Source organism: Pempheris klunzingeri, chromosome 16, assembly GCF_042242105.1.
Source record: "Pempheris klunzingeri isolate RE-2024b chromosome 16, fPemKlu1.hap1, whole genome shotgun sequence".
Classification (NCBI taxonomy): domain Eukaryota; kingdom Metazoa; phylum Chordata; class Actinopteri; order Acropomatiformes; family Pempheridae; genus Pempheris; species Pempheris klunzingeri.
Window position 1 is genome coordinate 15,065,477 of NC_092027.1, and position 15,456 is coordinate 15,080,932.

The 15,456-nt window shown below is 44.0% G+C and overlaps 2 protein-coding genes across 2 annotated transcripts; one reads left to right on the plus strand and one right to left on the minus strand.

Moving 5' to 3' along the window:
* The first annotated feature begins 4,073 nt into the window (after window positions 1–4,073).
* Window positions 4,074–11,819, plus strand: wipf3 (WAS/WASL interacting protein family member 3). Its single transcript, XM_070847117.1, has 8 exons — window positions 4,074–4,148; window positions 6,025–6,122; window positions 6,920–7,055; window positions 7,981–8,139; window positions 8,282–9,013; window positions 9,808–9,945; window positions 10,575–10,679; window positions 10,777–11,819. Exons 2-8 carry the CDS (start codon window positions 6,042–6,044, stop codon window positions 10,815–10,817), a joined length of 1,392 nt encoding a protein of 463 aa, XP_070703218.1. The 5' UTR covers window positions 4,074–4,148; window positions 6,025–6,041; the 3' UTR covers window positions 10,818–11,819.
* A 1,352-nt stretch (window positions 11,820–13,171) lies between these two features.
* LOC139215867 (peptidyl-prolyl cis-trans isomerase FKBP14-like) lies at window positions 13,172–15,378 on the minus strand. The gene is made up of 4 exons (XM_070846903.1): window positions 15,112–15,378; window positions 14,238–14,389; window positions 13,585–13,712; window positions 13,172–13,330 (listed from the first exon to the last, which is right to left on the minus strand). Exons 1-4 carry the CDS (start codon window positions 15,303–15,305, stop codon window positions 13,172–13,174), a joined length of 633 nt encoding a protein of 210 aa, XP_070703004.1. The 5' UTR covers window positions 15,306–15,378.
* Between the last annotated feature and the right edge of the window lie 78 nt (window positions 15,379–15,456).

Here is a 15,456-nt window from a genome sequence, read left to right on the forward strand (position 1 = left end):
ACAGCAACAATTGCACGTCTGGTGCAGTGATGTTATTCCAGGAGACTCCTGACTTCCTCCTGTCGCGCGTCTGACAATGATAATGGCCGCACGGGGTCTAATTTCCGACCATGCAGTTTAACTGTCTGCTGCCTTCAACCTGCTTCGTTTGGTGAGTATTTATACCATTAATATCGTTTAACAAACATCTGATTTCACTCCCTGTGTTCGTCATTATAGCCTAAATCAATGCGCGTCCAAGAATTGGAGCATGATTTGGCTCCCTGGCCTGGGTTGGGTTCAGCTGACACAATGGGCTCTTTTTAAAAAAAAAAAAATCTGTCACTGAAGAGGCGCACGCTCCCATGGGGTATGTTGCCACGCAACGACAAGCCCCGCCCACCCCCACCGTGGATTCACCTGAACGGAGCTCACGTGACCGACCCTGAGAGCTCCCCCAATCAGGAGTGAGGACAGGTGCACCGAGATGAGAGTTTCGGAGGCGGAAACCTGCTGGTTCAGTTGAGCAAAGCCGCTCCTTATATATGTGTCAGTTCATTCGTGCTTTCCTCAAGGCTCAGCTGAGAAGAGTAAAGATATTTGACGGGAACCGCTGGAGAACATTGAGACTTTTTGGAGGTGGGAGATGTGAGGAGGGAGGACACCCGGCTCGTGCGTAAAATGGATACTGCTGCGACCCACTGAAGGACTGCTCTCACAGAAGAAGAAGGAGAAGACACTGACCTGGTCTGTGGATCTGTTCCTCAGCACAGTCAAAAGTGTGACATTTGCACTTCGCTCTGGGTCGTTCCAAACATCCACACCACCTGTTGTAGCTCAGGTGAGCGTCCATGAGAGCTGTTTTTGCGCATTGTTCACCTGTGAATCACGGCTTGGGTTTGCTCTTGTGTTCTCACGACTCATTAAACCAGTTTTACAGAGAAGGTAATCATGGTTACAGTGGTTAGGATAGGATTAGTTGGTGAGAGGTTGTCTCACCAGTGGAGGATTGTTACTTTGAGAGGTGAAATTTATTCACGTTTAAATCTCATTCAGATTTAGAGAGGGCAAAGCATGAAATACAAGTCGAAAGTAGGATTTGTGATGATTGTGAGGAGGATGGAAGAAGTGAGGGGCATGATGAATGTCAGGTCAATGATGTTTAAGAGTAGTATTTCATAAAACAAAGACAGGGCAGTGTAACATATTTTTTAGGGAATAATGTGATGTTTTATTATAAATTAGAGAGTAGGATGGGATGGTTAATCAGGGGCCAGTTCAGAGCCTGTCTAACAGCTGTAGACAGGAGTTAAAAGGACCCCACAGATGAAATTACATGACTGGACATAATACAGATGCAGAGGAGAGTACCTTAACTACAGATGAAATACTGATTGCATCTCTTCCCTGTTCCAGATCCCTCCCTCCAGCCAAAGATGACATCAGACAGGAACAAATGGTGGAAGGCATTCCTGCCAAAGTGGAAGAGCGGAGGGCCCAAGGACGGCGGTGCATCCCTCCCCTTCGACCAGGACTTTGACCCTTTTGCACAAGAGAAGCAGAAAGAGCCCCCCAAGACCACCGGCGACCAGTCCCCGCTGCCTCAACAAGAGTCCAACAAGGGCTCCAGCCTCGTCAGTGATGACAGCTACGACGACTCCCACCTGGAGTCGGTCTTCAACGAGCAGACATGTCGCCGGAACATGAAGGTGTCACGCTCAGGCCGATTCAGGGAGAAACGGAGGCCGCGCTCGGGCCTGCCCATACAGGAGAAAGAGACAGAGACTGTAGCAACAGGGAAGGAGGACATGCGGTGACGGTGAGGAGGAAGAGGAGGTGATCAAAGACTGCTTTTATAGAGATGCTTGAAGAAAAGGAGGAGGATTTGAGTGCATGAAGATGCTTCATTCTTTTGAGGCATGCCAGGAGGTCTGCTGTATGCTGGTAATGATGGTAAAAATGAAGATGACAAGGAGCATTGAAATTTTAGTCTAGTACTGCAGGAGGAAGCCTATGTGAAACATGAAATTTGGACATTTTTGTTGATGGACCTGTGGCAGAGGGCCGCAGAAATGACGATAAATGACTTAGAAAAGTTTATATTTGTTCTTCGTGATGGTTATTGAACCATTTCCTATAATCAAAGTCCAAAAATAGAAATGTAGTAGTAATGCAGAAAGCACTTAAGAGCCCAATGTTTAGTTAAAAGCTAGCGTCATCATTGGAAAACTCATAGAATTACCTCCAACCTTTAAGAAAGCACAGTCCTCGAATGCTCTTTTCTGTGGTGACTCAAGATGAAGAGTGATATGCTTCAGGAAAATATTGTTCGTAAGATGTTTACGCTGTTTCTGTAATAAGAATAATATATGTTTAATAATGAAGGATACATTTAACGCTCCTTTTACAAATGCTTTTACAAAAAAAGTTGAATCTAAAGGGTTAGAAGGATGTTTATGAAGGTGTCAAATGATTACATTATTATGTGTGAAAATAATCAGTTAGTGGAAGAAATTCAGGAATGCTTGTGAGCAGCTTTTAGTCAAATGCACAACACTTGCCAGAAAAATGCATATAACACTTTGAATGAAGGATGAAGTGAAATCCAACACGTTTATAACGTAACGGGTCCAAAACAAACTGCTACTGATGTTGGAGTAAGAAGCCCATGTTGTGATGTCCAGTTGGATGAGACGCGGCCATGTAGCTGAGGAAGTGTGATCCAGCCACTGATGTAGTTTGCTTTGCAGGAACTACTGTATTTTGGCCAACCTGTGAATACTTAAATGAAGGCAAAACGTGAGAAATAAATCGGATACCTGCTGCAATCGATTGTATACATGCATGTGTGTGTTTGTGTGACCAAGTGTGTTCATTATACTATTCAATCACAGTCTTTGTGTTGCGCCCCTTGAGAAAATTGTCCTGAAATTGATGCATACTAAAAAAGGATTCAGTCTGCAGGATTACAGAAAATCACAGGAGAAATTGTGCATTTTAGATTAACACATGGTGCAAAAGATACAGAGGAGTCCTCTTGGCAGCCATGTTGGTGTCTGACCATCACCAAACTGGAGGAGGCAAACAAGTGGGCCTGATGTGATTATCACATTGTCTGAAAAAGGCAATTACAAGGAATTAGTGCCTTTTATTCACAGCGTCTGCGGTGTGAGTCCACCCCACGCCTAAATTACACTGTTCTGTCTAAAAAGGGAGGAGCACGCCTGTGATACCACATTCCTTTGTCACTGTTGAGGTTTAGAGGTGTGCGTGTCAGCGATATTAGTGTCACGGCTGGTGCACCACTTGTGGTTATAACAGCACGTTCCTTTCAGATTGTCATCTAATTATCTCCCATCAGCTCACACACTCGACTCTTTGATGCTGAATGAATCCACACAGTTGAATTAGGTGGAATTGTAACGACACGTTTCAAACGCATGGGGGCGAAAATGTGCCACCGCACAACCGAAAAATAAGAGTTGAAGTGAAGTCAAATGTAGTGAATTGAAAAAAAATAAAATAAATGAAATCAGCGGAGAATGATCTCTTTACAGAAGAGCCAGTTGTTCAGCTCTCAGGCAGAACCAGCTCCCATGCGTGCGTAATGCTTGTTTTATTCCACAGGTGTAATTGAAGGTGAGGGAAAGTTTCTTGGCAGCTTAGAGGCGATGACACCGAGCCAAGCGTCCTGTCCCCCCCCCTCCCTGTCTCCATTGGTCTCATGTCGGGTGTGGGCGGTAGGTTAAGGTGTGGCCTTCACTGCTCCCCTCCTGCTGTGCGCTCACAACGGGAGTAAAGCGTAAACAGACGGAGCCATAAAGAGAGCACTGGACGGACACCACCTTCGCGTCTGCCGTGTGGACATGAATATGAAGTAAAATCCAAACTTTCTGGAGCTGTTTGAAACATTTTGCTCAAACGTCAGATGAGCTGCGTCCTCATTTGACTAAAAATAACTTTGTCTCTGTGAGGAGCGCACCATGAGGCCAGTCTGCTGGGCTCCATCTCAGTGAAAAGATTCCTCTGCAAACAGGTGGATTTCGGTTTTTTCTTGAAGGTGAGGCACCTGTGTTCATCCACCCGTGCTCACCCCAAAGGCACGGGGCACCAGGAGAGCCTGGCTCCTGGTGTAAAGCTGTTTCTGTGTCTCTGGAGAGGTACTCAAGGTGCGTTTTTGTTCCTGCCGTTTATTTTAAAAGGACAAAATAATCATGTAGTGTAATAATGTAGTGTCTCGTTTCGTGGGTTTCACTTGTAAATTCGTTTTAGAAAAGCTACGGCTGCATTTTTGTATGATTTTTGTGCATGTTTAACCAAGAAACATAGACAAACATACAGAAGAATGATTGGTGATTGTTTTAACGTTGGTGTTTTGCAGACACTGGTTTTACTGCCTCGTTGTTTTGGGTCCCAAAAACTAGCAGCTGTATGTTTAAAACTAATACAGAAGAAAATTTTCTATGACTTAAAATACATATTATTTTGTCACTAACAGACAAAAAAAAGCACAGCATGTTATCCTACATAGTGTTGTGTTTGGGGCCATTTAACTGCCTGTTCTTCATCTTTTATGAACGAACTGTAAAACAAGTCCAATAACAGAAATCTAATTTATTTATTTGGGATTTGGGAGGGCTAGTACATCATAAGGATAAGAAAATCCATTGTATTACTGTTCTGGTCTCTGAGACCCCAAACAGAAGAAACTCCTCAATCATTTCATCTGTTCATGTTCAAAAGCAGTTGTTGTAAATTTAAGAAAGCGTGATAAAACATCGCTAACTTTATTTTTTAGCTGTTAAAGAAGACCCCAAACAGAACATTATGGTTACACCCTCTACATTCAAAACAGAGCTTCAGTATTATGTCATATAATCAAGTCAGTAGGGACTCCTCAATATTTTTCCATATCTTTCACATAAAAAAGTGTAGAAATCCCTGTTTAAAAGCTTCAGCAGCTGCCTCTTCCAGCTGCTTGCCTGTGTCTCATCAGAGCTTCTTCGGTTCAGGAAGAACAAGATGTACAGCAGGTCAAAGAGAAACAACAACTGGCGTGAGAGGTGCCTTTCCACTCAGTGTCCCACCTGCTCCCCCACAGCTCAGCTAGCCAATGTCCAGCTCTGCCCGATCACCAAGCAGTGTGACAGAGGCAGCTTGACACAGATATGAAGATAGAAATAGCAATGGAGGGCTGCCAGTTGCATAGATGGGTGGCATGCACACACACACACACACACGCAGACATAGACACACAAAGACAAGAGCGACAGATACATAGAGATTGAACACAAACAGGTTCTGTTCTGTGTCTTATTAAATTGCTCAGGAGGAGCATGTGCAAATTCCTCAGAGGACTGAATGTGCACAAACCTCGGGCTGTTTTCTGCCACAGAAGACCGCTCGTCAAGAGTTTGCGATGTCAAGAAGTTTGGGTGGAGGTCTCTGTGACTGTTGCTGTGGATCATTTACTACCCGAGCTGCCAAAAACGTGTGGAGATTGAAACGTGGTGACATAATCCTGGATGTGAGATGTTCATGGAAAGTTGGCCACTGATGCTTATCACTTTGATTACTGAACCAGTCGGCCTCCACGAAAGAACCACAAGACATCCTGTGCATAGTTACATGTTCAGTATAATCTGGAAAGAAAGAACAATGTGAGCGCACTTTCCTTGTGGGGTTTCCTCACTGTGTTTTCCCTTCACTTAGTGCAGTGCAGGCCGTTGAGCGACTGAAGGGCAGGGGTCCATTACTTTTCACACAACACGCTCCATTGTTTCTCTCCCAAGTCCCACCACAGGGCATTGTGGGAAGAAGAGGAGCACACAGGGGGGGTGGGTGTGTGTGTCAGATTTCTCTGGAGAGGATTGAACGCTTGCTGTTTCCTGTTTTTTTGCTCTGTGCGGCGGTGAAAGCTCTTCCTGTTCAGGGAAGGAGGTCATCGAATGTGCCCCTCAACACAGTAGCGGCTTCTGACATGCGGGAAAGAAAATCCTACAAGTTGGATGAACAGGATGGCGACTGTGTGTGCTCTTTCTGCAGGTATCTGAGGCCTCAGCATGCCAGTCCCCCCTCCTCCCCCTCCACCTCCCCTGGCTCCCCCTCCACCGCCGCCACCACCCAGCGCTGCCCTGCCACAGGTGAGACTGCGTGTCTTTCTTTCTCTAACTCTCTCTCATGCAATTGTAAACACTCACTCGTGTCCTTCTCACTGACCATCAACCATCACCTGCAGGCCATTTGCATTATTGATTGAGGTAATACATACACACACACATACGCACTCACGCACTCAGAGTAGGGCAGACGGCAGACTCTCAGTGGCAGAAGAGTGTTATGTTTCCACAGCAGGCGCACGGTGTCCTCACGTTAAATGAGTTGTCGCAGCCTACAAACAAGGCCATACTGCAGGTACACATGAACAAACTGCTGTCAATGTGAACGACACGTGAGAACAATAATCTCTCTCAGCATAACCAAAGATGATCATCTCACCTCTTGTTTCTCTTCTTCTTTTTTGATTAAATATGTATAGTACATCAGAAAATAGTAAAAAAATTCCAATCAGAATCAGAATCAGAATCAGAATTACTTTAATAATCCCCAGGGGGAAATAGCTTTTTGTTACACACAGCTCCAAAAGAATAAGAATAAACTTCAAAGACGAAAGTAATAATAATGATGATAATAATAATAATAATGATACAAATATACCACTACTACTAATAATAACATATAACAACATGTACATTCAGTGTGACATCTTCCAATTGCCAAACCCCAAGGATCTTCAACTCACAATCGTACAGAAAAGCAGCAAATAGAGCCTGAAATGTTTGTTTCTTTATAGATTCCATAAGTTATTGTCAGTTGACTAATAAACGCTGGTCAAAGTTAAATAGATAATCTTTTTTTTTTTTTTCGCTGTGTGTGACAGTGTCCGTCAGAGCCTCATAAGCTGCCGTCCGGTGGAGGAGGAGGTGGAAGGAATGCCCTGCTGGCCGACATCCAGAGAGGAGCCAAGCTCAGGAAAGCCACACAGGTCAACGACCGCAGTGCCCCTGCCGTCGATAGTAAGAGCAACATCCTTATCATTCTACCAATGAGCACGCTCACTCTCTTCTTTGCTCTTAACAGAGAAGACTCTGAATAATATTCAGTTCAAATACTTCTCGCAGTGGAACTTAGACAAAGGGGCTTTAATGGTGTGTTTTGTATTGTGTTGTGTTCAGGTGTCGTAAGGTGAAACGAGTGTGGGGAGAAAACAGAGAAGTTGATTTAGTTGTGCACGTCACTGGGAATATGTTGCTTCTCTTTGAGTTTAATCTAAGCTGAGACACACACATACACACACACACACACCAAGTGCACACTTCAGGAAGGAATGCCCTCCAGCAGATAAGGATGCAGGCAGAATAGGAAACTATTATATACAGCACAGTGGCAAACACAATAGACGAGATTGAATCAGAGTCACCCCAGTAGTCTCTGCACATATGAGAACACGCTAGATAGTTGAACTTTAGATGTCAGTGTATTATTTACCATTTTAGTGATATGCTCATGTTGTTAGTCAGCCTGGCTTACATTAATGGTTTACAGTAGAATTGGTGGTGAGGCCAGTTCAAACAGGCCGCTGCTTAGTGAAAAGGTGTGTAGTTGGCCCTCAGGGACATTGTGTGATTTGGGTGGTGCAAAATGTACTCATGTTCCTGCCTGAACTATTGCTGCTGGCTTCTTCACATCATAGTTTTTAGAATTAAGAACAAAATTCCCACGACTGCAAAACCCTCAGAGGACAAAAAGGACTTTAACCTAATGTATGAATGAACTGGTGTGATGTGTTGATGAGCATTGGATAAATATATAAAGGACTAATAAATAAAAACACCTAAATGTAATGAACCCACCAAATGTAATTGTAATTTTGGTTAAATGGACACTAATGTCATTGTTATTAATCATTTGCAATGAATGTGTACACGTGTTGTTCACCAGAGCCCAAGGCGAGCACGGGAGATGTGTCCAGCGGTGGTGCTTCTCAGGGCTCATCAGGAGGTGTGGCACCCATGGGACCCTCTTTGGGTGGGCTCTTTGCTGGGGGGTTCCCCACTCTGAGGCCTATAGGACAAAGAGACTTAGCAGGCAAGACTCCAGGTTGGTGGAAAATGTCCTGCTCTTACTGAATCTGTGTTCTCTAAAGATTTTGACCCTTGAAATGACTCCTCGTGTGTGTGTGTGTGTGTGTGTGTGTGTGTGTGTGTGTGTGTGTGTGTGTGTGTGTGTGTATTTGTTAAAGTGTTGCGGTTGAGCTCATCAGCCTCCCTAAAGCCTCTCTGGAACCCCCCCACACCAACAGACACCAGCAGCGTCTCAGAGTCTCTCAGGACAGCGGAGCTCCGAGGTTCTGTCCACCGTCCACTCGCTCCCTCGTCCTCCGCTCCTCCCTCCCCATCTCACAGCAACAAGCACCCACCTCCTTTCCCTGCCTCCTCTCCTCCCCCACCTCCGCCTCCACCACCTCCACCTGCCCCTACCTCTGCTCCTCCCCCGCCTCCCCCACCTCAAGCCTTCCTGGACCGGCCGGCCAACAAGCCTCCGCCTCTCCCCTCCTGCCCTCCTCCTCCACCTCCATCACAGGTCACCAAGCCCACCTGGCTCCCCATTCAGCACTCCCACCACACCACCATCTCCCAACCCTCTACTCCTCCTCCGCCTCCTCCTCCTCCACCTTTCCAATCTCCCTCAGCTGTTCCAGGGGACCGCTCCTCAGGGTGCTTCTACCATCCGCCCCCCTCCTTAGCTTACTCTGAACCCTCCAGGTTCCCCATCCTGCGTGACAGCCCTCTAGGACCTCCTCCCCCACCTCCCCCCCCTCTCCCAGCTTCTTTCACCCCAAGCTGCCCATCTACCCTCCCTCCGCCGCCACCCAAGGTGGCCCCAGTGGCCTCCCCAGCCATGCGCTCTCTGCCTCCCTCATACCCCTGCAACGCTCCCACCCGTCGGCCGCCTGCTGTGCCTAGAAGTGCAGGTAGGTGGACACCAGGAGGAGGGTCTGTTAATGATAAACAGACAGCTGTTGAAATGTCATTTCACAACATTTATATCAGACTTTTATCAAAACTTTGCTATATTTTGTGGAGCACTAGTTTCTGTCTGTAGAAATTGTTCAAATAAGTCAATACTGAGAAGATGAAAAAACTTATATAACATTATATAAACTATCTCAACGGGTTGTAAGTAGACATAGCTGTGTTTTAAGGGGTCACAAGCCAAAACAGGTTGGAGACTACTGCTGTAAAATATGTAAATAAAACACAGTCTGGACAAGACACAAACTTACTGAAGAACAACTACAACAAGGTTTCATCTAAAGTGCTGTCGGCATTTGAGAGTTTGCAACTATAGCGAGACCTGAGATGGTCAGTGGAAATTATACATGGAGTATATTCATTGTATAACTGAGCTTACATGTACAAAATATGTAACTAATAGCTATAATGTTTTACACTTTACAACATATGATTCAACAACACATTTTGGGACGAAAACACCAGCAGAAATATTTGTAGTAATTGTTGGTTGTGTGTGTTTTTTTGCCAACCAAGTATAGGTTGGAAACTGTGGCAGCTGTTGACGTTAGTCATTAAAGTCAGCAGGGTAAAAAAAGTGTAAAAAAAAGTGTGAATATGGCTTTGCGGTGTCAGTCATCATAAAGGAACACACTGGAGTTGGAGTTTTGGAAGTTTTTCTTCATGTTGTAGATTTCACCGCTGATGTGTGATAACCCTCTGACCCCTTTGCTCTTGTCGCCCATGGTAACAGGTGTGGGTCGGCTGGCTCCTCCACCAGCTCCTCCGGCACGTTCCCCCACTACCGAGCTGTCCAGCCGCATTCCTCCCCCTCCTCCACCGCCACCCCTGCCGCCATCAAGCCTCAGGAATGGACACCTGCACAGCCTGGGTGAGTTACAGTTATAAATCTGACATTTCTCGTCCAGAGTGACTTGACCCCAGACAAAATGTGGTTTATGGACTTGACAACCATAAACCACATTTCATTTTTGTAACATATTACTTATTTATTTATTCAATTCATTCAAATAGTTCTTAGCACTTTTCCCAAACCCATTAGAGGCAAATCAGAGCTGTAGTGTCTTTTCAAAATAATAAGGATGGCTTGTAAAGATGAAGTGTAAGAAAAAGTAGATTCCCCTACTGGTGATGAGAGAAGTCTGCATATGGACTGTTGCACTGAAAGTAAGCCCACCTTTCACACACACAGCAGGAAATTGTTTATATCCATAGATTTTAGGTTTTCATACGTTCACACTATTGTTTAAGTGTCTTACAGCACGGTTATTGTTTGTTGCATCTAATTTTATGTCGCTTTTATTTGTACTTTTATTTTCTGGGTGTTTATATCCTGTCTGTTTATAACGCGAGTGCTGGACTTAAGTATGATTGAATATACGCGTAAGTGAAAGTGCTGTAGAGGGAAGGCACCGAGGTAGAACTTGAATAAGCTTGTATTTGAAAATGAGGACAAAATGGCAGCCTTTAATTGCATCATCACTGGACATCCACCACCAGCAGATGACTTTGAATCCAAGTTCCAGTTCCACCCTGTAGAAGACTTACCCCCTCCGGATGAGTTCAAGCCTTTCCCTCGGATCTACCCCAGCAAAGAAAACAGAGGTAGCAGCACATTACACTCGCTATTTCTCATCTTTACCCCAAATTTTGATATCATCCATTAAGTCGTCTTTTTCTCCCTCTTTCTTCTCTCTCACAGTGAACCCCAAACCACCTGGGATGAGGACACACCTCAGATGAGTCAAGGCCTCGCCCTGCTCTTCACGCCCCCAAACAAACAGGCAGTTGGACTCAATACTCCTCCTCATGACAATAACACAACTACCATGGATACTCTGTGTATGCATGTGTGTGTGTGTGTGTGTGTGTGTGTGTGTGTGTGTGTGAGTGTCGCCTCATACTGACTATGTGACCTCCGGCTTTTTCCAGTGTGGAATGTTTTGAATGTGTGTGAGGAGGAGGGCTCCCCCCACTCATACTCATATATACATACACTCCAGGGACAGTGACTTCCATTAGCTGTATCTAACATGACTCTTGACTCAGTTTGTAAGCGTTTCAGTATCTGAATATTTTGACTATTTCACTTCATCTCTGAGGCTTTTGTCCAGATATCATGGCCTGTCCCCTTTTTACAGCAGCACTTGGTAAGTCTGCATTTAATCCAGAAACACACACTTTGATGACAGCTAAGCTCTTTTAAAGACAGACTGTTGTCTAAGAAGAAGCTCCTCTTTTTAAGCGGTTCTTTAAACGTTTGACGACACGCTTCCACTATGTTCTTACTACACTTTTTTATAATGTTGAAGTAAAGACAGTCCTCTCAAAACGTCCCTTTGTTTTGGGAATCCTGTGACCTTTATGGCTGCAAGTAAACCTCATCTTCAACTCAATGTGAAAAAGTGAATACATTATAACCCTCTTCAGGGTATTCTAACCTTGGGGCTTCATACATTGTTGTACATTTAGTGGTGCTTTTCTGTGTTCCTGTAATTACTTTTATAAGTAAATAACTAGTGAATCCATAAACATGTATTAGAAGACATACAGACATGCCAGGACTATGGGAATGCATCTGTTTTAAGTTACACTGTTATGAATAGATAATGCATAAGATATACAGTTTCCTCTCTCCCAGTGTATTAACAACACTAACACCTGTGAAGACAGTGCCACCTGCTGGTTCAATGTGTAAAGTATTACAAGGTGTTACCACCAAATAAACCACAGTATTTTGTTTAAGACGTTGACAGTCATTTTATTAATGACATTGGTTGTAAAATAGAAACTAACTTTAGAATCTGCCCTGAACAGAACAGTCATTTGCATGATGAGTGAGCGTTGGTGTTCTTGCATAAAAGAAGTCAACCCCAAAGCTACAAAAACTGGACAGTCTAGATTGTAGTCGGCACCGTGGGAACATTTTCTGGTTTAAGGTGTGTGTGTGAGTGTGCGTGTCTGTGTGTGTGAGTGTGATAACTCAGAACAGCCTTCAGCTCATTGATACAACAGGTACAGTTATTCCACCATGCTCTTTTAGATAGTTTTGTCAGCAAAGAGTCAGATTTAAATGTCCCAAAACTTAGCAGGCTGATTTTGAACTCCATGTAAAGATTCATTTTTTTTCTCCATATGCGTTGAGAAGCCTGAATAAAATCAGTTGCAGGTGTAATGCACCTTTCTCACATTCTGACTTGTCAAACAGGTCTCTAATAACACCGATAATGGCTGGATTCCATTTAGGTGTACCTGTGCCACCGTCTCAGTATTGTGTATGCAGGCTTACTTATGGGAGCACTTACAGAAAATGAAACGGAGCTGTTGTGTTCTTGGTTACACCTGCTTTTCCTGCTGTGAGAAGTCATTGTGTCGGTCATGGAAAATGTCACAGATAGGTCACCCTCTAAAAGTGCCCTTTTGACTTCTTAGTAGAAGATTAATATACCAAAGCTCACATTCTCATGGCACTGGTCACTATGATAAGACTTACGCCTGATTTAAGGATATTTTAGTGAATACTTCGAACACTGTTTGTACAGAAAACAACCAATCATGATTGACCTCCTAAGTGGAATGATTTACCATACAGGAAAAAAAGTAAATAAGTCTTTTTCTATCATACTGGACCCACAAAAGTTAAACTGTATAAACATGGTGCAATTTTTATATTCATACATTACCAGCTGACAGGATGCACTGCCACTACAAGCTTTTACTCACTTTCTCTTCCTCCAGATGTTGTAGAACACTGACAACTGCTAGCAATGAAAAAATGATATGATATGTCACCCTGGTCTAATTTCCCTAAATGTAAATGCGCCACAGGAGATTTTCAATGTTCACATGGAAATAAGCACACAAAGATGCAATTATGTGTCAAAGCAAAACACCACTGAAATATTCAGATTTCAAGAAAACCTGTTGGCTCAAATCCCTCCACACAAATCTTTACACAGGAGTTTACATGGCAGACACCACACAAACACTAAACTGGCATCCTTTCTGGTAACCTGAGAGAGTCTTTGCAATAAACCACCACAGTGTTTCCACCATGAGTCTATGAACTGACTGGAAGAGTGCACGAATGAGAGACTTTAAAGTTCATCGTGTTTGTAGGTAAACTCTCTGGCGGATAAGAAACCGTCTTTGTTCTTATCCTCTTTGGCAAAGATATCCTCCATCATGTTCTCGTGTAGGGTGTCGTTAGGAGGGTAGCCATGACGCTCAAACTCTTTCCTCAGGTAGTCTTTCACCTGGTTAAGTGAGAGTAACAATGTATGTACAATGACAATGTATTAATATAGGTAATTAAATATAACAAAAAGAGAATATGTGCATTGTGTTGAGACTGACAAATAAATTCATCATCTTCACTGAACTTAGTTATGGTATTTCCAGTTGGTGGGGGCCTTTAAATGCAGGTCGCATGAGTGATTCACTTACAGAAGAGGCTGGCTAACTGATCTATTAGAGGAAAAATGTTTGCTGGGGAAAACGTGAGATTCACCTCATGTTTGGAGAGCTTCCAGTCATCGTTGAGGTCCATCTCCTGGAAGGACTCATGCGACCTCGGGCCATTTCTGATCTCAAGCACCTCAACTATGAAGGTCAGCGTGCTCTCAGGTGGGATCTTACCTGACCACAGACAACACAAGAAAGACAACTGAGAGCGAGACTGGCTATCACCTGAGGTTCCTGTAAGCGTATGAAGGTGTGAAAATTCTCCGCTCGTGAGTGAACGCAGCAAACACATAAGTTAAATTGTGAGTAAATAAAAAAGAAAGTGTGTGTGTTAATGAGAAGTAAACTAAAGTTAGTCATTTCAAGTCATTCAGGTCCATGTTGTCATAGCAAAGGTTAGTCAGGCACACAGAGGTAGATGTTACTGGTTAGGGTGGTGTGTGCTTACCAGGACAAAGAATAGTGTGTTGTTCACATGCTCCATGTTGAGAAAAGTGGGACTAAATACTGCTGAATGACATCTTCATTCAGTGTGCCAGTCCTAGAAAGCCATTCAAAACAAGACAGGCAGTACAATATACATACATGCATAGCATAAGTAACAATAATATTACTCTATTTCTTACATATCAAGCAGAGGCAGTGCCACATGTGTGTATAGCAGCATGCAGTGAAGCTTGCATGCATAAGCCGCAGTACCTTTCCCTTCCTTCCCATAGGCCAGGGCTGGAGGTATGACGAGTTTCCTCTTCTCTCCAGAGCACATGTCCTGCAGGCCTTTGTCCCAGCCTTTGATCACTTCTCGGATGCCCAGTGTAAACCACATTGGCTGCTTGTCACCATGGGATCGACTGGTGGACAGACACAGGGTGGAGAGCATTACAGATCTGTGAGAAGGTCTAGCAAACCCACCCCCCAGAGTCCACCTGTGCATCACTGCAGAACAGTTAAACAACTGTAGGTTGGTGCAGACAAGATTTTAAGAGGGTAAGAAACCCTCATTCTACCGACTGGGGACAGACCCTGGAGGCGTCCTTTTTTTTTTTCCCATTTTCATAAGTTTGTCAAACAGACACAGATGCAGCAGGAACAGCTTTCCTATCCTAAAGTATGTCCTTTTGTTTTACACATTGTGCAAATTAGCTGTAACTTTCCTAAAACAATAATAAACTGTTTTGGTTCAGATAACTATTAATTACGGAACTAATATTGTTTTGCTATTTCAAATTTGCTAAGATGGTTGTTGCTTACAGAAGTTTATTCTCGGCTGTACAGTATGTTAAATGTGTTGGTGGGATCAGGGTTAAAAATGCTTTATCACGTGACCTTAAAAGAGAGAGGCGTCACCTAGGAGACGTAACACGTGCGCACTTACATGAAAATGACCGGCAAAAGAGAAATATCATGTAATTCTTTTCTTTTTTTTAAACCATGATGGGTTAAATATGTCGAGCACAGTGAATGGCTTTCTTCATGAACACCTTTAGATACACCAGGAGAAACTTGTTTTCTAGCAACTTCTTAATTGAAATCCACTTTTATTATAAGACAGTTTGGCCGTCGTGAAACGTACCTGGAGTGAAACAGGGTCCCGTTCTCAAAGTACAATTCGTGATGCACCAGCAGGATGTCTCCATACTTTGATTTCCGATGACAGAGAAAAGGTCTGTGCATGACCTCTATCTCCACCTCAGCCTCGGGCAGCTTCCCCCCGCTGACAAACACCAGCAGAGAGGAGCAGAGCCAGCTCAGCACAGTCAGCAGCATGCCTCCACACTTCCCAACACACTGAGATGTTTTAACAAATGTGCAGAAGCAGCAGCGAGAAAGCGTGCAGCTTCTCCTCTACGTGGCAATTTCATCATGCATGTTGTTGCAGGAAGTCTTCCTCTGATTGGGCGCTTTTGCTCTTAAACCC

Excerpts from the sequence above, each read along its gene's own strand:
- LOC139215867 (XM_070846903.1), bottom strand. The coding sequence starts at position 15,305 with ATGCTGCTGACTGTGCTGAGCTGGCTCTGCTCCTCTCTGCTGGTGTTT. Across the intron at positions 13,713-14,237 it reads CTATGGGAAGGAAGGGAAAG|GTAAGATCCCACCTGAGAGC; the intron begins GTACTGCGGCTT and ends GTCTGTGGTCAG. Across the intron at positions 13,331-13,584 it reads GGAAGCTCTCCAAACATGAG|GTGAAAGACTACCTGAGGAA; the intron begins GTGAATCTCACG and ends TCACTTAACCAG.
- wipf3 (XM_070847117.1), top strand. The coding sequence starts at position 6,042 with ATGCCAGTCCCCCCTCCTCCCCCTCCACCTCCCCTGGCTCCCCCTCCA. Across the intron at positions 7,056-7,980 it reads CAGTGCCCCTGCCGTCGATA|AGCCCAAGGCGAGCACGGGA; the intron begins GTAAGAGCAACA and ends GTTGTTCACCAG. Across the intron at positions 10,680-10,776 it reads CCCCAGCAAAGAAAACAGAG|TGAACCCCAAACCACCTGGG; the intron begins GTAGCAGCACAT and ends TCTCTCTCACAG.